The sequence below is a fragment of the Orcinus orca genome, chromosome 5 (genome assembly GCF_937001465.1).
Source record: "Orcinus orca chromosome 5, mOrcOrc1.1, whole genome shotgun sequence".
Lineage (NCBI taxonomy): Eukaryota > Metazoa > Chordata > Mammalia > Artiodactyla > Delphinidae > Orcinus > Orcinus orca.
The window spans coordinates 131,324,330-131,349,989 of record NC_064563.1 but is presented as its reverse complement, the minus strand read 5'-3'; the positions used below and the strand labels follow the sequence as shown (position 1 = coordinate 131,349,989).

The 25,660-nt window shown below is 42.0% G+C and overlaps 1 protein-coding gene across 1 annotated transcript; it reads left to right on the top strand.

The window, feature by feature from the left end:
- Window positions 1-14,777: 14,777 nt before the first annotated feature.
- ADAMTS1 (ADAM metallopeptidase with thrombospondin type 1 motif 1) lies at window positions 14,778-24,994 on the top strand. The gene is made up of 9 exons (XM_004264486.3): window positions 14,778-15,883; window positions 17,516-17,862; window positions 18,215-18,347; window positions 18,734-18,901; window positions 19,340-19,626; window positions 19,850-20,036; window positions 20,126-20,301; window positions 21,609-21,784; window positions 21,955-24,994. Exons 1-9 carry the CDS (start codon window positions 15,235-15,237, stop codon window positions 22,652-22,654), a joined length of 2,823 nt encoding a protein of 940 aa, XP_004264534.1. The 5' UTR covers window positions 14,778-15,234; the 3' UTR covers window positions 22,655-24,994.
- Window positions 24,995-25,660: the final 666 nt, after the last annotated feature.

Below are 25,660 nucleotides of genomic sequence, written 5' to 3'. Positions count from 1 at the left end.
GAGGAAATAGGCAGTCTACCTGAAAAATAATTCAGAATAATGATAGTTAAGATGATCCAAAATCTTGGAATTAGAATAGACAAAATGAAAGAAACATTTAACAAGGACCTAGAAGAACTAAAGATGAAGCAAGCAATGATGAACAACACAATAAATGAAATTAAAAATACTCTAGATGGCATCAAAAGCAGAATAACTGAGGCAGAAGAATGGATAAGTGACCTGGAAGATAAAATAGTGGAAAAACTACTGCAGAGCAGAATAAAGAAAAAAGAATGAAAAGAGCTGAGGACAGTCTCAGAGACCACTGGGACAACATTAAACTCACCAACCTTTGAATTATAGGGGTTCCAGAAGAAGAAGAGAAAAAGAAAGGGACTGAGAAAATATTTGAAGAGATTATAGTTGAAAACTTCCCTAATATGGGAAAGGAAATAGTTAATCAAGTCCAGGAAGCACAGAGAGTCCCATACAGGATAAATCCAAGGAGAAACACTCCAAGACACATATTAATCAAACTCTCAAAAATTAAATACAAAGAAAACATATTAAAAGCAGCAAGAGAAAAGCAACAAATAACACACAAGGGAATCCCCATAAGGTTAACAGCTGATCTCTCAGCAGAAATTCTGCAAGCCAGAAGGGACTGGCAGGACATATTTGTGACAAAGGAGAAAAACCTGCAACCAAAATTACTCTACCCAGCAAGGATCTCATTCAGATTTGATGAAGAAATTAAAACCTTTACAGACAAGCAAAAGCTGAGAGTGTTCAGCAACACCAAACCAGCTTTACAACAAATGCAACAACCAAACCAGCTTTACAACAAATGCTAAAGGAACTTCTCTAGGCAAGAAACACAAGAGAAGGAAAAGACCTACAATATTGAACCCAAAACAATTAAGAAAATGGGAATAGGAACATACATATTGATAATTACCTTAAATGTAAGTGGACTAAATGTTTGCACCAAGAGACACAGATTGGCTGAATGGATACAAAAACAAGACCCATATATATGCTGTCTACAGGAGACCCACTTCAGACCTAGAGACACATACAGACTGAAAGTAAGGGGATGGAAAAAGATATTTCATGCAAATGGAAATCAAAAGAAAGATGGAGTAGCAATTCTCATATCAGACAAAATAGACTGTAAAATAAAGACTATTAAAAGAGACAAAGAAGGACACTACATAATGATCAAGGGATCGATCCAAGAAGAAGATATAACAATTGTAAATATTTATGCACCCAACATAGGAGCACCTCAATACATAAGGCAAACACTAACAGCCATAAAACGGGAAATCGACAGTAACACATTCATAGTAGGGGACTTTAAAACTCCACGTTCACCAATGGACAGATCATCCAAATTGAAAATAAATAAGGAAACACAAGCTTTAAATGATACATTAAACAAGATGGACTTAATTGATATTTATAGGACAAGCCAACCAAAAACAACAGAATACACATTTTTCTAAAGTGCTCATGGAACATTCTCCAGGATAGATCATGTCTTGGGTCACAAATCAAGCCTTGGTAAATTTAAGAAAATTGAAATTGTATCAAGTATCTTTTCCGACCACAATGCTATGAGACTAGATATCAATTACAGGAAAAGATCTGTAAAAACTACAAACACATGGAGGCTAAACAATACACTACTTAATAACGAAGTGATCACTGAAAAAATCGAAGAGGAAATAAAAAAATAGCTAGAAACAAATAACAATGGAGACACGACAACCCAAAACCTATGGGATGCAGCAAAAGCAGTTCTAAGAGGGAAGTTTATAGCAATACAATCCTACTCAAAGAAACAGGAAACATTTCGAATAAACAACCTAACCTTGCACCTAAAGCAATTAGAGAAAGAAGAACAAAAAACCCCCAAAGTTAGCAGAAGGAAAGAAATCATAAACATTAGAGCAGAAATAAATGAAAAAGAAATGAAGGAAACGATAACAAAGATCAATAAAACTAAAAGCTGGTTCTTTGAGAAGATAAACAAAATTGATAAACCATTAGCCAGACTCATCAAGAAAAAAAGGGAGAAGACTCAAATCAATAGAATTAGAAATGAAAAAGGAGAAGTAACAACTGACACTGCAGATATACAAAAGATCATGAAAGATTACTACAAGCAGCTCTATGCCAATAAAATGGACAACCTGGAAGAAATGGACAGATTCTTAGAAATGCACAACCTGCCAAGACTGAATCAGGAAGAAATAGAAAATATGAACAGACCAGTCACAAGCACTGAAATTGAAGCTGTGATTAAAAATCTTCCAACAAACAAAAACCCAGGACCAGATGACTACACAGGCGAATTCTATCAAACATTTAGAGAAGAGCTAACACCTATCCTTCTCAAACTCTTCCAAAATATAGCAGAGGGAGGAACACTCCCAAACTCATTCTGCGAGGCCACGATCACCTTGATACCAAAACCAGACAAGGATGTCACAAAGAAAGAAAACTATAGGCCAATATCCCTGATGAACTTAGATGCAAAAATCCTAAACAAAATACTAGCAAACAGAATCCAACAGCACATTAAAAGGATCATACAACATGATCAAGTGGGGTTTATGCCAGGAATGCAAGGATTCTTCAATATACACAAATCAATCAATGTGATAACTCATATTAACAAATTGAAGGAGAAAAACTGTATGATCATCTCAATAGATGCAGAGAAAGCTTTCGACAAAATTCAACACCCATTTGTGATAAAAACCCTGCAGAAAGTAGGCATAGAGGGAACTTTCCTCAACATAATAAAGGCCATATATAACAAACCCACAGCCAACATCATCCTCCATCGTGAAAAACTGAAAGCATTTCCACTAAGATCAGGAACAAGACAAGGTTGCCGACTCACACCACTCTTATTCAACATAGTTTTGAAAGTTTTAGCCACAGCAATCAGAGAGAAAAGGAATCCAAATCGGAAAAGAAGAAGTAAAGCTGTCACTGTTTGCAGATGACATGATACTATACATAGAGAATCCTAAAGATGCTACCAGAAAACTATTAGAGCTAATCAATGAATTTGGTAAAGTAACAGGATACAAAATTAATGCACAGAAATCTCTAGCATTCCTATACACTAATGATGAAAAATCTGAAAGTGAAATCAAGAAAACACTCCCATTTACCATTGCAACAAAAAGAATAAAATATCTAGGAATAAACCTACCTAAAGAGGCAAAAGACCTGTATGCAGAAAATTATAAGACACTGATGTAAGAAATTAAAGATTATACACATAGATGGAGAGATATACCATGTTCTTGGATTGGAAGAATCAACATTGTGAAAATGACTCTACTACCCAAAGCAATCTACAGATTCAATGCAATCCCTATCAAACTACCACTGGCATTTTTCACAGAACTAGAACAAAAAAATTTCACAATTAGTATGGAAATACAAAAGACCCTGAATAGTCAAAGCAATCTTGAGAACGAAAAACGGAGCTGGAGTAATCAGACTCCCTGACTTCAGACTATACTACAAAGCTACAGTAATCAAGACAGTATGGTACTGGCGCAAAAACCGAAAGATAGATCAATGGAACAGGATAGAAAGCCCAGAGATAAACCCATGCACATATCGTCACCTTATCTTTGATAAAGGAAGCAGGAATGTACAGTGGAGAAAGGAGAGCCTCTTCAGTAAGTGGTGCAGGGAAAACTGGACAGGTACATGTAAAAGTATGAGATTAGATCACTCCCTAGCACCATACACAAAAATAAGCTCAAAATGGAGTAGAGACCTAAATGTAAGGCCAGAAACTATGAAACTCTTAGAGGAAAACATAGGCAGAACACTCTATGACATAAATCACAGCAAGATCCTTTTTGACCCACCTCCTAGAGAAATGGAAATAAAAACAAAAATAAACAAATGGGACCTAATGAAACTTCAAAGCTTCTGCACAGCAAAGGAAACCATAATCAAGACCAAAAGACAACCCTCAGAATGGGAGAAAATATTTGCAAATGAAGCAACTGACAAAGGATTAATCTCCAAAATTTATAAGCAGCTCATGCAGCTCAATAACAAACAACCCAATCCAAAAACGGGCAGAAGACCTAAATAGACGTTTCTCCAAAGAAGATATACAGACTTCCAACAAACACATGAAAGAATGCTCAACATCATTAATCATTAGAGAAATGCAAATCAAAACTACAGTGACATATCATCTCACACCAGTCAGAATGACCGTCATCAAAAAATCTAGAAACAATAAATGCTGGAGAGGGTGTGGAGAAATGGACACACTCTTGCACTGCTGGGGAATGTGAATTGGTACAGCCACTATGGAGAACAGTATGGAGGTTCCTTAAAAAAAAACTACAAGTAGAACTACCGTATGACCCAGCATATACCCTGGGCATATACTACTGGGCATATACCCTGGGAAAACCATAATTCAAAAAGAGTCATGTACCAAAATGTTCATTGCAGCTCTATTTACAATAGCCCAGAGATGGAAACAACCTAAGTGTTCATCATCAGATGAATGGATAAAGAAGATGTGGCATATATATAAAATGGAATATTACTCAGCCATAAAAAGAAACAAAATTGAACTATTTGTAATGAGGTGGATAGAACTAGAGTCTATCATGCAGAGTGAAGTAAGTCAGAAAGAGAAAGACAAATACCATATACTAACACATATATATGGAATTTAAGAAAAAAAAAGTCATGAAGAACCTAGGGGTAAGACAGGAATAAAGACACAGAGCTACTAGAGAATGTACTTGAGGATATGTGGAGGGGGAAGAGTAAGCTGTGACAAAGCGAAAGAGAGGCATGGACATATATACACTACCAAACGTAAGGTAGATAGCTAGTGGGAAGCAGCCGCATAGCACAGGGAGATCAGCTCAGTGCTTTGTGACCACCTGGAGGGGTGGGATAGGGAGGGTGGGAGGGAGGGAGATGCAAGAGGGAAGAGATATGGGAACATATGTATATGTATAACTGATTCACTTTGTTATAAAGTATGAACTAACACACCATTATAAAGCAATTATACTCCAATAAAGATGTAAAAAAATAATAAAAAATTTCTTCAAGAACAATTTTGAACTTTGCATAAGAGACTGGTAATGAAGGAGATGGGGTAGATATTGAGGAGGGCAAGATTACTTTTGAGAAGCTCCTGACTCTGCTGAGAACTTTACAGGCAAGAGGAAGCTGTCTTACTGTAGCAAGGGGGTGATATCTGTCTCTGAACACCTGGAGGGTCCAGGAGAATCTGGGAGTTCAAGATTCTCAGGCTCATCCACCCAAATATCTCCTTCTCATGTCGCAGGTTCCACACTTTTTCTGAGGACCCTGATTTGGAATAAGGCAACTGTGAGATTATGCATTTTCAGATTTTTCAGCACAGTCTGCTCTCTGGCTGCAGAAGATAATGGTGACTTTCAATGACAGGCCTTGAAACAAAGAGTTAGAAAAATATATAGCTTCTCTTTTAAATTTTTTTTCAAGATTTCTAAAGCCAGGGTCAATAAACTTTTCTGTAAAGGGCCAGATAATAAATATTTTGGACTTGTGTGATCAACTCTGCCTGGTAGCAAAATGATACTCAATACATAAACAAACGTTCCAGTAAAACTTTATTCGCAAAAACAGATGGTCAAGCCCTCAGGCCGCAGTTCACCAACCCCTGCTCCAAAGCAACTATCAAAGCCATCCAACTACACACTTTTTAAATTGCTCTTTTCCTCATTCTGTTTAAGTGCCACTGCTGCTACATAAACCTGCACCTCATCCCATAGCAAGGGTCTTCACAATTGTAATGCCACTGCCTGCTGTGGGCTGTTCCACCTACTGACCACCAGCAAAGGAACCCTCATCGTTGTGTGATCAGTGAGTGGTCCCACCTAAAAGATCCTCTGATATTCATTGTTTTAGACGCAGTTGAGCCCAGGAGGCAGAGCCTGAGAAAAAAAGAAAGAAAAAAAAAACTTGTGTGCAGAAAGCCTTGAGGTTTTAGGCAGTGGAAGGAGCAGATAAGTAAATTTAGGAACAAGAGAAGGGGTCTGATGGAGGTTCCTTAAAAAACTAAAAATAGAATTACCGTATGACACAGAAATCCCACTCCTGGGCATATACCCAGAGAAAACCATAATTCAAAAAGACACATGCACCTCAATGTTCATTGCAACACTATTTACAATAGCTAGGTCATGGAAGCAACCTAAATGTCCATCAACAGACAAATGGATAAAGAAGATGTGGTACATATATACAATGGAATATTACTCAGCCATAAAAAGGAATGAAACTGGGTCATTTGTAGAGACATGGATGGACCTAGAGACTGTCATACAGAGTGAAGTAAGTCAGAAAGAGAAAAACAAATATTGTATATTAACTCATATATGTGGAATCTAGAAAAATGGTACAGAAGAACCGGTTTGCAAGGCAGAAATAGAGACACAGATGTAGAGAACAAAGGTGGGAAAGTGGGGTGGGGGGGATGAATTGGGAGATTGGGATTGACATATGTACACTAATATGTATAAAATAGATAACTACTAAGAACCTGCTGTATAGCACAGGGAACTCTACTTCACTGTACAATAGAAACTAACACAACATTGTAAAACAACTACACTCCGATAATTTTTTTTTTTTAAAAAAGAGAGGGGGCCTGACAAGAATAATACAGAGAAAGAAGGAGTCAATGCCAGGGTACATTCTCAAGCTGGTCCTTGTTAGGGAAAATTGGGGCTTGATTCTATCAACATTCCCGGAACAGACATGTATCACAGTCCTCTCTACTGTTTCCCAAGGAGCAGAAAAGGACCCATTTAATCACTGACTCCTATTCTGGTCAAGGACTGCCACATGGCTGTTAATCAACTCTACTGAGCTTCCCAGTTACACTTGAAGGATTGTGTTCTGCAGCTTCAAGGAGCCCCAGATGAGAAAGCATTCCAAATACAGGGTGTGACTGAAGGAAATTACTATGAGGCTACGCCTGCCTGAGAATGTTTAGAACTGCAATGACCAGAGTAAATGTGAAGAGGGCAGCAAGGTGTTGACACAGGTATTAAGAATTGTCCACCCATTAGAGTAAGTTGGTTTATACACTGATCAGATGCAAAAACAATGGCAAAAAGGCAAAATCTATACAAAACTCAACAACTTTAGTTTTGAGAGAAATCATTAACTGATAACCCTGGAAAGCCATCTTGCATATCCTTTTTTTAATCTGTTGGCGTGCACTTTTGAAACTCTTTGGCTGAGTTCTTCTTACCTTGTTTTTTCTCCTACATCCCCAATGATCTTTGACTTCCCTTTATTGTTCTATATGATTCCACCACAAACATCCTCAAACTGCATTCACCAGCCATTTCTCTGCATTGGTGTGCCACTCAACAATCAAGGTGACCTTACTAAATGGAGAAGACTAGCCTGCTTCATTTATTTAAAAATGTGTGCCCACCTCCTGCTCATCTCTGAATTGAGTGTTCTGTGGCAATGAGACAAAATTCTTGGTCAGAGTTCAGTACCTGAAGTCTCACTGATCTCTTTGACATTCCTTCCCCAACACTTTCAAAGTCTCCCATAATCATTAGTCCCATTTTCCACTGATAATTCTATGCCAATTATGTCTCTAATTCTTGCAACGATGTTTCAAGTCAAGGATTGTTGTTATCTCTTTTTTTTTTAACTGAAGTATAGTTGATTTACAATATTGTGTCAGTGTCAGGTGTACAGCAAAGTGATTCCATTATATTTAATTTTCAGGTTCTTTTCCATTATAGGTTATTACAAGGTATTGAATATAGTTCCCTGTGCTATACAGCAGGGATCCCCAACCCCCGGGCCACGGATGAGTACCGGTCCGTGACCTGTTAGGAACTGGGCCACACAGCAGGAGGTGAGCGTTGGGTGAGCGAGCGAAGCTTCATCTGTGTTTACAGCTGCTCCCCATCGCTCGCACTACCGCCTGAGCTCCACCTGCTCTCAGCAGTATGGTGAGTTGTATAATTACTTCATTATATATTACAACGTAGTAATAATAGAAATAAGGTGCACAATAAATGTAATGCACTTGGATCATCCCGAAACCATCCCCCCCACCATCTGTGGAAAAACTGTCTTCCACGAAACCGGTCCCTGGTGCCAAAAATATTGGGTACTGCTGCTATACAGTAAAACCTTGCTGCTTATCTAATTTTTTTCAGGATAACAGAAATAGAATTTATTATATGGCCTGTTTCATGAATATATAAGAATGTGCTATATTCTTATATTTCAGTTGTGATTTTTGTTTTTATTTTTATTTCATTTATTTTTTAACTTTCTATTTTATATTGGAGTATAGTTGATTAACAATGTTGTGTTAGTTTCAGGTGTACAGCAAAGTGATTCCATTATATTTTTTTCAGGTTCTTTTCCATTATAGGTTATTACAAGATATTGAATATAGTTCTCTGTGCTATATAGTAAAACCTTGTTGCTTATCTATTTTACATATAGTAGTTTGTATCTCTTAATCCCAAACTAATTTATCTCTCCCCCCACCGTTTTCCCTTTTGGTAGCCATAAGTTTGTTTCCTATGTTTATGAGTCTGTTTCGATTTCATATACAGATTCACTTGTATTATTTTTTAGATTCCACATATAAGTGACATCATATGATATTTGACTTTCACTGTCTGACAACTTCACTAAGTATAATATTCTCTAGGTCTATCCATGTTACTGCAAATGGCAATATTTCATTCTTTTTTATGGCTGAGTAACATTCCAGTGTGTGTATATACATACACACACACACACACACACACACACACATACCACATCTTCTTAAGCCAATCCTCTGTTGATGAGCACCTGGGTTGTTTCCATGTCTTGGCTATTGTCACTAGTGTTGCTATGAACACTGGGTTGTTTATACAATCGGGACGCTGAGGCTCAGGGAAAACAATTCCCTGAAGCCACAAGATAAGTATGTGGCCACGTGAGAATGCAGATTATCAGTGTGGACTTGCCTCTCAGCTATCAGTGTATTAAGTGCAGGGGATAGGAAGGCTTCCCACACTTGGACATCATGCTTCTCTAGAACAATTTCCAAATCTCATGTTCTCAACAGCCTATTACTTAGAGAGACTGCCTAGGGCACAGCTTCGCAACAGATACTGCATGAATATACTAGTCTACCATCAACAGGTTAGAGGTGTGCTGAGATAGCTCTCTCCTCAGCTCACAGGATGGCCTGAGAGCCATCTGGGATGAGAAATTTCCCTGAGCCAGTATTCTGGACAGCAGGAATCCTTATCCGTTGACCCAAGTAGGAGGTGCAAGTATAGTTTTCTATGGGTGAGAAAGATTGAGAAACATGACCCTGGATTCTGAAGATACGCAAATGTCAGAGATTCTGAGCTCTCCATTCTAATTGTCCTAGTGGATTGCCAATGAACTGCAAAACATAGTAACTCAGTCATTCCCTATCCATAGATACAAAGGAGCTTTGTGTAGTCTTAAATTCTTCTTGTAGGGAGGAAGCTTAGAAATCATCAGATACTGCTCTTTACCATTTGCAATAATCACTTCCAAAATATCTGGAAAATTGACTTCCAGCCTCTGTTCAAACAGCTGCATTATGGAGGGAGGGGAGGCGGGGGAAGGACCAGTTCCTCTCTCAATCAACTATTCAATATGTTGTGAGCTAAGTGGGGGAAATTTTGTTTCAAATTTCTTCTTCTGTGGTCTCATGTGCCTCCTGCTGACTAAAAGTGTCCACTTCCAATTTTAGACTTTATTAAGCTAAAGATATAGTGTTAATTCATTTTAAGTTATCCCCAGAATACGGTTTTAAATTCACATGACTCTAGGAAGTCACTTTTATTGAGAGCAGCCAAACATTTACAAGTACACGCACTTAAGAGCCATTTAAAATTTTATCTTTTGTCACCACCTGGTGGTAGAACATTTTCTCACGTCTCTTTTTTTTGCACTTTAAGTTTTCTTTTGTTGGTGGTAAGGAAAATTTCTTAACCGAGAAAATGAGTTAACTTTAGCATTGATAGTCAAGTATTAAACTTTAGCATTGAAGTCAAGTATTTATGCAGACTAAGCATGTAAACACTTAATAAATATATTTAATGAATGAATTCTAATTTGTTTTAGCGAATTGTAATGTATGATGTTTTTCATTTGAATTACATAAAGCTCTCATATGATGAATAAAAGTGATCCACAGTATTAACTTAGAGGTAGTTTTCTTTCTTTTCTTAAGTTTAATTGATTTTTGGTTTAAGCTAATAGAGCTACATGAATGGAAAAAGTCGGCTAAGGCATTTTTTTATTATTTTAATAATGCAAATACATTTAAGTTACAACGTTTAAAAGATATTTTCTATGACACAAAAGTTAAGATTTGGTAAAAAATTATGAAATATGATTGAAAAAGTGTAAAACCTTTGCAAATTCCTGAAGAACTACTGTATTAGGGGAAAAAAACAAAAAAGCAAAACCTGAGCTCTACATCATTTGCTGTAGACCATCGCCACCTCGTGGATTGAGAAAGAAGTGCTATAGGCTGTGAATCTTTTAAGGTGGAATTTTTTATTGATAGAAAACTCCTACTCGGAATTTAAATTAAATGCAATAATTGGAAACAACATCAATAACAAGTCTGACAACATACTTACCAACCAATTAGATAATTAAATTCCAAAAGGAATTTGATTAAAAAATATGAGTCAGAGTCATTTCTTAGCCCCCAATTTGGCTATACCATCCTAGGCAATAACAACCACTTTGAGGTTCAATTCCACATCTGCCAAGCAAAGGAAGTGGATTGGACAGACTCTTGCAAATGCAGGACTTTGGGATCATAGCAATTGTAAGTCCAAATGCAACATACATTCATTTTTCTGTTTTCAATATTTGTTATAGTTCTGGGTTTATAACCTGCTTGAAAGAGATGTTTTCTATTTTCTCATTTATAATCAAATAAAATATCCATTTGTCCATCATTTTAGGCTATATGTCCCCAGAAGAAGCACTAATGGTAAACAGTTTTCCTATGTCTAATTGGTAAATCCTATGGCATGAAAATATGAATAAATAGCATTACATGTTTATGAAACAGGTACATTAATCATTTCTGTACACAATGTTTACACTAAAACAATGCTAACAGCTCATGTATATGACCAGATTCTCTTATTTCATGGCTACTTGTTGAATACTTGGTATAGAATTCTCGAGAATTATCAATCCAGTATTGTGTCTTTAAAATGTGTGAAACTTTTCTCTGTTAACAGGAGACAAGAAAGCTTTTAAAAGGTCAAACTGTTTGTTGTAAGAATATTTTTATGTCAAATATTTTAACTTTTATTAGGTAATCTCTACAAATAATCAAAATTGGTTAAGGTCAGTATATTAAAACATATCAAGATTTACATTTATATAAACTTATACGTAGTCTAGAAAAAGAAAATCAGAAATATGGCAGAGTTTAGAACAGCATGAGATCTTTTGGATGCATGTTTAAATCAAAGAGCAATCATTTTATAAGTGTGAGAGTGTGAAACTTATTTACAAGGACCCAGTATTTCATATCACTTTTACTAGTGCCATGCACAAATTCTGCTCTGTTGGTCTTGTTTCTACAGCAAGTTATTTTTTCAATTCACTATTTTCTTTATAAATATACATATATGTTATGTGTATATAGTTGTGTGTTACCACAAATGCGTAAAGAGTGCCGATCTTTAAAAAAAAAAAAGTAAGTAGATTAAATGTTCTTCTGAGCATGGATGAAGTTTTTCAAGCTTAGTAATTGGCAACTCCTACATCCATGCCTCTGTTGAAGTGATTAAAAAAGAATCATTTCCCAGAACTACAGGTGCACAACAGATTGGAATCATTATGCAAAAGAACAGAAATCTGGAGAGAAACCCAGTGAATAAAAAAAGCCATGTTCCTGGCCACTTTTGCCTTTAGCTCTCTGTTTTTTTCAGCTCTGTTTGGATATACAACATGAAATACATAAAAATTATAATAGAGTTGAAGTAAGCCATTCAAGATTACCAATGTATGCCTTGAATTAAACAAACTCCAATCAGAATGCACTGGAGGCAGAAATGAACTAAAGGCCAAACTTGCATTAATACATTTTAAAAGCTAAAGTTTATGTAGGGGAGTTGACAGATTGGAATGCATTACATGAGTTTTTAGAAAACTACACATTTTCTGCTGGTCTTTTGAATTTCCCATCCTGTACCAATTCAAGAGAATCACATTTTCCCTTATGGATGTGTTAGGCCTCTCAGACCCTAGGCCACCTCAAGTGTTTGAAATCTCCATCTCAAAGCCAGTCTGAGGACCCAACTGCTGGTCACCGTGTGTTGTCTCCAGAGCCCTCTTCTGAGCAAGAGATGTGAAAATTTATTGATGGCTTTGTCGTCATGTTTCCATGATTCCATAGTCAAGATCTTGTAAGTGCAAAGTGACTTTTCCTCAAATGCTCCCCTAAGAATCTCATCTTTCATCTAGATGGACAGAAAGAACAAATGAAATGAAAAAATAATAGTAATAATAACATTAAAAAAATACTGTAACAGAGGGGGGAAATGTATGTAAAAAAAACAAAAGGTCTGGAAATCAAACTGAGGAGTAGGGATATTTGGGAAATGAAACCTGTGAAGCAAAGAGGAATAAATCTTAGTTCAAAGAACAGCAGAATGAGTTAGGCTAGACAGTATAGAAATGAATGGGGCCACTCATTAATGTGTATGTCAATATTAAATTGGAAGGAATAATGGAATAGGGTGAGAGACTGGGTGAAAGGGGGTGGGCAGAAACAGGGTCAAATGGTTAGATGGTGGGAGAATGGAGGAGCAAAGAAAAAAACTGGTCATTGAGTTACTTTAACCTGCTGTTAAAATATATGTAATTTCTCAGTTACTCATTCAGCATTTATCTATTACAATGACCTTAGGAAAGGACAATTACGCTTAAGAAAGCATCCACACCTAAGTGTATGGGGACCAGGGGTTGTTTTAAACGCTTTGCTTCTCTGTGCCATTCTTTCTGATTTGATCTTTCCTAAAGAGTGGGAAGCAAAGATTTTGTTTTTGTTTTTCAAGTAGGCGATCTAGAACTCCGAGAGAAAAGAGGAAGTTGGAGAGGTTTTCTGAAAGCAAAAGTTGTAAGAAGGACGCGTTGGAGGACTTGCAGGGGACGCTTTTGGCTAGAAAAGAATGAAGTTGGGAAGATCTGGGGAGGAGTAATGAAAGGGACGAGATCAAACTTGGTGAAAACTGAGGGGCGGGAGCGGCGAGGCAGGAGACAGGGCCGGGCGAGGAAGTGGGAGCGCACGAGTGTGAGGGACACGGGTCTGCCCCGGGTTTGGGGCGGTCGTTCTCACCATTGTCCCCGTGGTTTTCCGCCTGGGGAAACGTTATGAAACATTTCCTTCCTCTGTGTCATTGAACCCCTCCCTCTTTTTCGATGGAAGAGCTGCTCCGCTTTTGCTTAGGGACCTATCTAGGTGGAAAGGTTCAACTTTTCTCGCTTTCCTAACGCGGAGGCAGCCTTTTCCCTTCCTCGGGGAAGAGGAGGGAGGGGTCGGGGAAGGAAACCGACTGCTTAATTTCCCCACTGTACACTTTCTAGTCCCATCGATGCCGCCGCTCCCTGGGTGCAAAAGTGGGGTTCCTTGACGTTTGTGCCAAACCTGGCCTTCGTCCTGCAGCTGCTAGTAGGTGGAAGAAGGCAAACTGGGCGGGAGTTGATTATTTCTCGAATGAAGAGAATGCGCAGTTCCCTCCCTAGGCTCCGGGGAATTGAACCGCGCGTTCCAGATCATCTATTCCGGAAGTGTGAACCCGGGTTCCCACTGAGAAGTCTCTAAGGCTGGGGCCGGAGGGGGTCGGGGGGGTGGGGAGATGATGGTGGAAGGGGGAAGGGCGAAGGTTTAAAATTTAAACCCATTTTAAAGTCAATGGCCTGGAATGTGTCTCCTGGCTTCCTCACGCAGGCACGCTTTCTAGGGGACGCGCGGGCCCTATCGAGCTTTCCCGAGAAAAGTTGGGGCGAAGAGAGAGCACGCTGCAGCAAACCGGCCTGTGGCAGGCCAGGGAGATGGAGAGGTGGAGTGGGGTATTTTTCTAGAAAGGGGAGCCCTGGCTCATCTCCCAGATTGAAGAGGCGGGCGCTGGCGGGGGTGGGATGCGGTGAGAGAGGGGGCCGGCATAGGGACAGACCCCGGCAGGGAAATCTTCGAGAAAGGACTCCGCTCTCCACCCCGACCGTCCCTTCTGGAAAATGCAGCCCCACGCGCGAACTGCGCTCCCGCAAGAGAGGGACGGTGGGAAGGGACGGTAGTCCGGGAAGACGGCGGGGGGAGAGCGCGGTGGCAGGGAGTACCTTCTCCAAGCAGCAGCCCCAGACGTACAAAGTGCTGCTCACAGCGCCTCTCCTGCGCCTTCCGCCCCCAGACTGACGAGCCAGTGGCGCCGAGCCAGCGCGGAGGCCGCCCCCCCGCCCAGGCCCGCGGCGCAGAGCGCGGTTTCGCTCCGACTGAGTTCAGGGGGCGGCGTCCCGGGGATAGAAAGGCGGCCAAGAGGGAGGAGAAAGGGGGTAAGGGGGGGGTGGGCGGAGACATTTTTAAAGACTATAAAAAGGCGGCCCGGGCTGCCCCGTTCTTGCACTCGCTGGAAAGCGGCTCAGAGCCTGGGGCCTTTGCATAGCCAGGGCGCGCAGTAGGGCCGAGAGGACAGAGCCCTGCGCAGAGCGAGGTGCACCGCGACCGAGGCGGAGACCGAAGCGGGGAGCTCCAGGCGCCGATCCTCGTGTGGCTCAAGGTCCCTCTCCCGGAGGCGTCCCAGGGCTCTCCGTGTCTCCGCATCAGCCACCCCACCAGAGCCTGCTGCGCGGTGCCTCCAGCTCTTCGCTAGAAGAAAAACTTCCCGCGCGCCGGCAGAACTGCAGCGCCTCCTCTCTAGTGACTCCGGGAGCCCCATCTGCGGCTGGCTCTGCGCGCACTTTCCAAGAATCATAGTAATTGTTAATTTTAACAATCCCGAGGCAGGCCAGCGAGGCTCTGCGCTCCAGACCCGAACAATAGCCCCTTCGCTCAGTGCGCGGCGGCGCGCGGTGCCTCCCGGGACTCGGGTGCCGCGAGCGGTCCCCGCGGGGTTCGGAAGGCGCACGGCAGGAGGCGACATGGGGAACACGGCGCGACGGTCTCGCGGCTCGCAGCCTGCGCCCGTGCTGCTGCGGCTGCTGCTCGCCGCGGCCTCAGCGCTGCTGGTCTTGCCGGGCGTGCGCGGGCGCCCCACCGAGGAAGACGAGGAGCTGGTGCTGCTGGCACCGGAGAGCGACCCAGGACACAGGACCACGCACCTCCGCCTGGACGCCTTCGGCCGGCAGCTGCTGCTAGAGCTGCAGCCGGACCGCGGCTTCCTGGCCCCCGGCTTCACGCTCCAGACGGTGGGGCGCAGACCCGGGCCCGACGCGTCGCGTTCTGATCCCGTTGGCGACCTGGCGCACTGCTTCTACTCTGGCACGGTGAACGGCGACCCCAGCTCCGCCGCCGCTCTCAGCCTCTGCGAGGGCGTGCGCGGCGCCTTCTACCTGCAGGGCGAGGAGTACTTCATCCAGCCCGCGCCCGCCGCCGCAGCCGAGGAGGAGCCTCCGACGCGGCCCCAGTTCCATCTCTTGCGGCGGAGGCGGCGGGGTGGCGGCGGCGCCAGGTGCGGGGTCCTGGACGACGAGACGCAGCTCGCGGGGGGAGCGGGGTCGGAGGGCGAGCACGCCACGGCGCAGGGGCCGCCGCGGGACCGAGCGACACAGCGCATGGGACAGCCAACAGGTATCATTCCCAGAAGAGTGGTTCCCACTTGTCTCTCCATTCATCTCCCTCTCCCTACCTTCTCTGTGCTGCGCGACTTGAGGGTAGAGTCCTGTTCGCAGACGCGAGCCTATGTCTGCGGACAGGACGGAGACGTGGTGTGGAGGGAATGCGGCTTAAGATTTGGGTTGGTGAACTAACCAAAGCCTGCTGGAGCAGTTAATTCCATTTGCCCTAATAATGAATGATCAAGAGAGGACAGACGTTATCAATGATGTTTCTGCTAAGGAGAAGCGTTCCGATCCGGAAGGGAGAGCTGGTAACCCAATGCCTCCCACTTTAGTTGAATGTGAGCTTGTGCGACTTATTTCCACCTTGTTAATTTCTTTTTAACAATTATGCATGTGTCCTTTGGTCGAGTTGCAGCTTCGCGCTTAGTTTTGTAACCGCTGCCTGTTTCGCGCACCCTGAGCCCAGAGGAGGGCAGAGATGGAGGGCGGAGGAGGGATAGTGACCTCAGAATGTGCAGCCCGCGAGCCTGGACAGCTGCGCTACGATTCCTGTTCTGCTGGCCTCTGTTCCCTTCCCCCCTTTAAGAGTCTGACCCCGACCGGCTGGCAGTGGCGGGGCCCCTCTGCAGAACCTGCTTGGGAGGTCTCTGCCCAGCTCGCCCCGCCTCTCCGCGCCTCCCACCAGCCTCCCACTTTGCGCTCCCCCTCGCGGCCATAATTCTGCTCGGAAACACTGTTGAAAGTTAGTCACCGGTGATCCTTCCTGCTCCGCCTTCCCCTGTTTCTCTCTGTTGTGCGCAGTGCTTCCTGTCTAGTTCTTTTCATTCTGTCACTCACTGGGGTGCCTTGTTTCTTTTTTGAACTTTCTCACGTGGCTTGTAAAATTTTCCTCTTCTCCCCTGTACGTCCGCTCCTTGAAGCGGTTACGTGCTCAGAGCCCAGCGTAGGACTTCCCTGGGGGCTGGGTCTCAGTCAGGAGTCAGAGGGCTCTTTTCGAAACAATCAGCCGTGGCCCCGTGGTCCGAAGCAGGAACTTATTTCCCTGGGGCGGTGGGAGTGGGGCAGTCGGCTTCTTGGCAGACTGGGTGGTCCTTGTGCCCGGATTTGGCAAGAGCAGAGCACCGCAGGGACCCGTGGAACGAGCGAGCAGAGCAGTGCAGGCTGAGATTTCTTCAGGCCCGGCCCCTCGGCAGAGGCCACAGCCCTGCCCTGGGCCTTCCACGTGGAGCCCGATGATCTCATTCAGGATTTGATTCCTGGCCTGTGAAAGAGTGACTCAGGGCTCTGCCTGCCCCCCTTGCTCCAAGATTTTACTACAGCTGGGGAGAATGGTTGCGCACACTGCCTTTTTCAGATTGTGTGATCTCAGAGAGGACAAAAGAAATCCTGTTAAAAAAAAAAAAAAAAAAGCCTGACACCCCTCAGAGGAGCACATGGCCTTTTTTTAATTTACAGTAAAGGAGAAAACTTTAAAAATAACATTTTCAGTGAAAAGAAATGCAAATATTTTTGTTATTGTTGCTCCGGGTGTATTTTTGTATTGTTTTCTTTGACTGGTTAGGCTTTCTTTATATACTCTGGGAAGGTAACTATCCTTGGCTAGACTGCCCCTGAACAAACTATCTTCCTTGTGTCTTTACAGGAACTAGAAGCCTAAGAAAGAAGCGATTTGTGTCCAGCCCCCGCTATGTGGAAACTATGCTTGTGGCCGACCAGTCCATGGCAGAGTTCCACGGCAGTGGGCTAAAGCACTACCTTCTCACCTTGTTCTCGGTGGCGGCCCGGTTATACAAACACCCCAGCATTCGGAATTCAGTTAGCCTGGTAGTAGTGAAGATCCTGGTCATCTATGAGGAACAGAAGGGGCCAGAAGTGACTTCCAACGCTGCCCTCACTCTGCGGAACTTCTGCAACTGGCAAAAGCAGCACAACCCGCCCAGTGACCGGGATGCAGAGCACTATGACACTGCGATTCTTTTCACCAGACAGGTGAGAGGAAGACATTGCCAATGATGAGAGTATTCTCTTGGGAATCAGTTTTGTAATAAGCAAATGTATGTAAGGCATTTTACCAGTATTTTGGCACTTATATTTTTTAATTGGCTAGCATGATTAATCTTCCTTATTTCTTTTAATATTTTAATATCTCAAGTTTCACAGTCTTTTTTGAATGGCCTTAGGGAAAATCTTAAAGTCACACAAAGTACTCCTAAAAGAACTACTCAACAACAATGAATGTAGATGCCCTAAAGCACATGTGAAGTTACACCCTGCCAAAAAGTGAGATCACAAGGTTCGTGCTCTGTCTCTGTTAATACGGACATACCTTTGCTCCTTGTAGGACCTGTGTGGCGCCCAGACATGTGATACTCTTGGGATGGCAGATGTTGGAACTGTATGTGATCCCAGCAGAAGCTGCTCGGTCATAGAGGATGATGGCTTACAAGCTGCCTTCACCACAGCCCACGAATTAGGTAAGTCTGTTTTAGAGTGAGAGTTAGCCCAATTCATGAATTCAAATTGATAAACTATGTATTAATTTAAGAGGCAGAGTCTTCAGGTTATATTGCTATTTTAAGGTGCCAGAGCTCCCTAGAAACTGCAGAAAATATTTTTCCACTCTTCTCAACATGGTCATTTTTATTAGAATTCAAAGTAAGGTAGTAGGAGCTATGGACGTATTTGGAAATTTACGTTTGTTTACACCCTGTGAAAAGTAGACATTGTCTCTAAAATAGATTATCTCTAAAACACATTTCTTCCTCTAGAAATATCACTTTGAGACAAATGAATCCCTGTTGGGGAAAAAAAATGCTGCAAATGACCTGTATTCTAATGTGGGTTTCGGATGTCTTCTCAGGCCATGTGTTTAACATGCCACATGATGATGCAAAGCAGTGTGCCAGCGTTAATGGTGTCAACCGGGATTCCCACATGATGGCGTCAATGCTTTCCAATTTGGACCGCAGCCAACCCTGGTCTCCTTGCAGTGCTTACATGATTACATCATTTCTGGATAATGGTCATGGTAAGATGCTCCAGCTACTCTTTCTAGATGTTACCCAACCATCCACATGTAGGGTACTAATGAAACCAGCTCTTTCTTTCTTTTCTGTTCTTTTTATTTTCCCTCCTTCAAAATGACTTTCACTGTCAACCGCGTGCATTTTTAGATCTTAATTTCCAGTAAAAGATAGTGCTTCTGGTCAGGTAGCTCCCAGAGTACATTAACTTGAGTTTTTAGCAGAACAATGATTTCCTGTCATTGTTAATACAGAAATATCCCATTAAGAATAATATCTTAATGATAGTTTAAATATCTCTGGCATTTTCCCCCCAAACTCTTCAGCTTTCAAATTGCTTTGCTATATATTCTCACTTTTGGTAAGTATTTTCTGAAACTGATCTACCCCCTGCATGCTTTAATTTGCTATTTCTTAATATTCATTGGCATTTTTCCTTGCAGGCGAATGTTTGATGGACAAGCCCCAGAGCCCCATACAGCTCCCCTCTGATCTCCCCGGGACCTTGTACGATGCCAACCGGCAGTGCCAGTTTACATTTGGGGATGAGTCCAAACACTGCCCGGACGCGGCCAGCATGTGCACGACCCTCTGGTGCACAGGCACCTCTGGCGGATTGCTGGTGTGCCAGACCAAACACTTCCCCTGGGCCGACGGCACCAGCTGTGGAGAAGGGAAATGGTGTGTCAACGGCAAGTGTGTGAACAAGACTGACAAGAAGCATTTTGATGTGAGTTTTCCACTGCAACACACGCTCCTTTAAGATTCAGAATTGAAAGAGACCAAGTGATGCTAAAACGGTAGATACCACGTTAGCATCTCGACCTGTGGGCTCTCGCAGGGATACAGGATAGAGTCGTATTATTGATTCTTTGTCCCATGTCTTTCTCTTCTATTTCCTGAAAAGGTCTCCATAGAGGTTTCTAACGCTGATCATTTGTGTCTCCATTTAGACTCCTGTTCACGGAAGCTGGGGTCCGTGGGGGCCCTGGGGAGACTGTTCAAGAACGTGTGGTGGAGGAGTTCAGTATACGATGAGGGAGTGCGACAACCCAGTCCCAAAGAACGGAGGGAAGTACTGCGAGGGCAAGCGCGTGCGCTACCGGTCCTGCAATATTGAGGACTGTCCAGAGAATAATGGTGAGTAGAGAGAAGGTGAAAAGGATGCGCTGCAAACGGGTGGTTGAAGGCCAGAAACGGATAACATCATCGTCTCCTTCTCTTTCCAGGAAAAACCTTTAGAGAGGAACAGTGTGAGGCACACAATGAATTCTCCAAAGCTTCCTTTGGGAGCGGGCCCGCAGTGGAGTGGACACCCAAGTACGCAGGAGTCTCACCCAAGGACAGGTGCAAGCTCATCTGTCAAGCCAAAGGCATTGGCTACTTCTTCGTTTTGCAGCCCAAGGTAGTGACTTTTCTTCAGACTTTTTGCCTAAGAAACAAGGCCTTAGTTTGCTCCCTTTTCATGCCAGCTCTGTTGTACTTCCTTTAATTTATATATATATATATATATATATATATATATATATATATATATAAAGCTGAGATTTTAATTAATTTATTTATTATTTATGGCTGCGTTGGGTCTTCGTTGCTGCACGCGGGCTTTCTCTAGTTGCAGCGAGCAGGGGCTACTCTTCGTTGCGGTGCGCGGGTTTCTCATTGCAGTGGCTTCTCTTGTTGCGAAGCATGGACTCTAGGCACGAGAGCTTCACTAGTTGTGGCATGCGGGTTTCAGTAGTTGTGGCTCGCAGGCTCTAGAGTGCAGTCTCAGTAGTTGTGGCGCACAAGTTTAGTTGCTCCACGGCATGTGGGATCTTCCTGGACCAGGGCTCGAACCCATGTCCCCTCCATTGGCAGGCGGATTCTTAACCACTGCGCCACCAGGGAAGCCCTAATTTATATATTAACGTGTTCAATTTCAAGTTAGAACTGCTTTGCTTCTAGATACATTGGCAACTGCTTGCTTTGAGTTTGGTGCTGTTTTGGGCTATGAATGAAGCTTGAATCCAGTGCTTATGATTCTTGCAATGGTTTATTATTACTCCTATATGCGAAGAAAAGCCCTTTACACATGGTTAGGTAAATTATGTGTTAACATGGAAACCATCCAGTGGTTTTGGAAAATAGTTTAGGTGTGGCCCGAAGTACTTGTTACTGGGTGACTAGCAGTAGTATGTGCAAATGGACTTATTAAAATGAAAGTCTGAGCATTGAGAACTCTTGTGTTTGAGAACATATACTGAACTAATGGAAGCATCGTTTTGCTGAGGAGATAAATCTGGCTCTGAGGTAGAAAATAGAATTGAATTTGGTTGAAATTATCATGTGTCATTATCACTGTAGGCTATGAAAACAGTCTCCAGTTGCAGATTCAACATTCAAGTGATTTATTCAGCACCTGTTATTGCCAAGTAGTATTCTAGATACTGGGGATACAGCAGCAAACAAATTGACAAAAAGCTCTGCTTTTGTTGACCTTAGCTAAAAGTGAGATAGGATACAAATAATCAAAAAATTTATAATATTTTCAGATGGAAAAAAAAGCCAAAGAGAAGGATAGTGTGTGCCATGTTATAAAGTACTATTTTAATTTTGATAGTCAGGAAAGCAAAGATGTAATGTTAACGAAGAAAACTTTCAGAACTATCCTAGCATCATCTCTTGCCCTTGTTAATGTGTAACACCAGGTACGTGCCCTTCCTTTTTCAGGTGGTAGATGGCACTCCTTGTAGCCCAGATTCCACCTCTGTCTGCGTGCAAGGACAGTGTGTAAAAGCTGGTTGTGATCGCATCATAGACTCCAAAAAGAAGTTCGATAAATGTGGCATTTGTGGAGGAAATGGATCTACATGCAAGAAAATATCAGGATCAGTTACTAGTGCAAAGTAAGTGTTAAAATGCCATAATCCTGAAGGTCTTATCATTTCAATGTAACTTTTTACAGGTCTGGTAAAAATTACATTCTTAAATGATTACCTGGTGTTTTAAGCTAAGTATTGATTATATGATTAGCTGGTGAATGAGAGATTTTTATATCTGTTTTCCTTGTCTGCAGACCTGGCTACCACGATATCGTCACAATTCCAACCGGAGCCACAAACATTGAAGTGAAACAACGGAATCAGAGGGGATCCAGAAATAATGGAAGCTACCTTGCCATCAAAGCTGCCGATGGCACATATATCCTGAATGGCGACTTCACCTTGTCCACTTTAGAGCAAGACATCACGTACAAAGGTAGTGTCTTGAGATACAGTGGCTCCTCTGCAGCGTTGGAAAGAATTAGAAGCTTTAGCCCTCTCAAGGAGCCCTTAACCATCCAAGTCCTGACAGTGGGCAATGCCCTTCGACCGAAAATTAAATACACCTATTTCGTGAAGAAGAAGAAGGAATCTTTCAACGCCATCCCTACTTTCTCCGAATGGGTCATTGAAGAGTGGGGCGAATGTTCCAAGTCATGTGGACAGGGTGTGCAGAGAAGGCTGGTGGAGTGCCGAGACCTCAACGGGCAGCCCGCTTCAGAGTGTGCAAAGGAAGTGAAGCCAGCCAGCACCAGACCTTGTGCGGACCTGCCTTGTCCCCTCTGGCAGCTGGGGGATTGGTCGCCATGTTCCAAGACTTGCGGGAAGGGTTACAAAAAGAGAACCTTGCAGTGTCTGTCCCATGATGGGGGTGTGTTGTCTCATGAGAGCTGCGATCCTTTAAAGAAACCTAAACATTACATAGACTTTTGCACAATGGCAGAATGCAGTTAAGCAGGGGCGGTGTTGAGGGAAAAGGGCAGTGGGGAAGGGCTGATGCACTGAAATCAAGAAGGCTGGAGGAATCCAGTGCACCTTGCCGGTGATCAATGAGGTGTGCCGATGAGTTGGGAGGTACAGGTAGGTAGAAAAGTAGTTAGATCATCAGAATTTCCTGCCAGTTACAAAATTGATAGGGTAGTTTATGAGGATCATTAATAGCTGACCAATAATATAGCATGAGAAAGCCCCAGGGCGTTATTATTTCTTTTGTTAAGTCTGTGACAAGTTTTTACAAAAATAGAAACATTTGTCAAAGTAAGTGTAAGAAATACTACAATCCCTGTTTCCTGGGTACTGATGAAATGCTTTGTATCATGGAGGTTGGGAAATGAAAAGCAGGAGGAAGATGAGGTTTTTGGTTTAAGATGTGGCTTACTTTACCTCACTACCTATGGAGGGAGAAAGGAATACACATAGGATCTTTGACCATCACTGTTCCTAACTGCTGTGGTTTCAGAGAATGTTTATGCCATCTCTTCTGCTGAGAGTTAAGAATTCAGTCCAGCATGAGAAATGCTTAGCAACATCCAGTGACTCTAATGACTCCATCTTTCCTTTCTGGTGCCGTTATTGTGTCTTTATTTGTGAATTCATTTTGACGAAGAAACAATTCCATGTATTTGTAAAAACAGCATTAAGTCTACAAGGGGAAGAAAAGCAGTGACGTATCAGATGCTGGTAAAAGCTAGGGGAGGCCCGTTGATCTGGGTACCTCCTACATTTCTTTCCTCCTGAGGTAAGCCTACTTAAGGAATGTGGATGTGGAAAAAAAACCAAAAAACAGTTTGTGTCTGAAGAAAGTCAGTAAGATCACACAAAAAGAATGTAATGCCAGAACAAGAATGGGGTGTGTACAACAGGGTCCCCCAGTGTTTGGCGACATTGAGATCACACATCTCACGGTGGGGAGGCTACTGAGGGGTAGCGGGTCCATCCCCAGCAGCTGGTCCAACAGTCATATCCTGGTGAATGTCTGTTCAGCTCTTCTACTATGAAAGAAAATGACTTTTTTCCATATGTATATAGTAAAATATGTTACTATAAATTCTATGTACTTTATAAGTATTGGTCTGTGTGTTCCTTCTAAGAAGGACTATAGTTTGTAATAAATGCCTATAATAACATATTTATTTTTATACATTTCTTTCTAATGATAAAACTTTTAAGTTATATCGCTTTTGTAAAAGGTCATATAAAAATAGAGTATTTATACAATATATGTTACTAGGAAATAATAAAAGGACACTTTTTGAACATGTGTCTATTTTTTTTAATGGGAATTAATTCCTGGGTAGGAAATCTGAAACTCAGATGTTGAATTTTTGTTTGTTTTGTTTAAAAAATGTCTGGTTTATTACTTTTTTAACACTGATAAAAATGTTTCATTGCATACATTTTTTTAAAAAACATCTTTATTGAAGTATAATTGCTTTACAATAATGTGTTAATTTCTGCTTTATAACAAAGTGAATCAGCTATACATATACATATATCCCCATATCTTCTCCCTCTTGTGTCTCCCTCCCACCCTCCCTATCCCACCCCTCTAAGTGGTCACAAAGCACTGAGCTGATCTCCCTGTGCTATGCGGCTGCTTCCCACTAGCTAGCTATTTTACATTTGGTAGTGTGTATATGGCCATGCCACTCTGTCATTTTGTCCCAGCTTACCCTACCCCCTCCTCGTATCCTCAAGTCCATTCTCTAGTAGGTCTGTGTCTTTATTCCCGTCTAGGCCCTAGGTTCTTCATAACCATTTTTTTTTTTTTTTTAGATTCCATATATATGTGTTAGCATAGGGTATTTGTTTTTCTCTTTCTGACTTACTTCACTCTGTATGACAGACTCTAGGTCCATTCACCTCACTACAAATAACTCAGTTTTGTTTCTTTTTATGACTAATATTCCATTGTATATATGTGCCACATCTTCTTTATCCATTCATCTGTCGATGGAACAGATATTGAATTTGAAGAGAGAATATTTTCTTCAATTCTTTGGAAGTATGATTTCATTCTAATGAAATTATTTTATGTATCCTTGGGGTATGTGATTGCTACAAAGAAAGAAATCTATTGTATCTTTGGTGATAGATAGGTTTGTTACTAATGTAATAATATACACCAGTGGTCGGCCAAATTTTTCTGTAAAGAGCCAAATAGTAAATAGGTTTTGTGGGTCATACTATCTCTGTCACAACTACTCAACAGTGCTGTTGTAGCATGAAAACAGCAATAGACAATACAGAGATGAATGGGCATGGTGGTGTTCTAATAAAACTTTATTTATGAAACAGTGGGCCAAATTTGTTCTGTGGTCATAGTTTGCCAACCTCTGATGTATAACATATAAAATGGAAAAAGATGGGATTCTGGATACATTTTGAATTCATGTCTCTTCTTCAATTATATCACGTAAGTAAAGTTTTTTGAAAGTATTTAAGCTAATGAGTAGAAAACAATGCCTCATAAATTACATTTGGGATAGACATGCTTGGTGAGCCAAGCCCTCCAAATATTTCATGTGCTCTTCAGGAATACACGGGGTGTTTTGGAGAAACCTTGGAGCACCCAGGCCACCCTCTCAGTAGCCTTTTGTAAGTCACTCTATTTTAAATAGTAATGGTACATCAGTGACTTTAGAAGTTCAGACTGCTTCCAAAGTAACTACATTTCTCTCAGGAAATAGCTTATTTGCTAGAAGACTCGGATTATGTGGTTAACCACAGACATTTCCAACTTTATATTTTCATCCTTTTTTTCACCCTCCTTTCTCAAGTAGTTCTATATAATATGCTAATTTCAGATTCCAACGATAATTCTAATTTGCCCTCAGAATTACTCAGTGTTCTTCCCCTGAGCAGTTGAATTTAAGATATTCAGGAGCCAGGTGCATGGAGCAGAAAGTGGGGCAGAAGAGAGGAAAGGCATGTTAGTCTATGGTTAAGTTTTTTCCTACC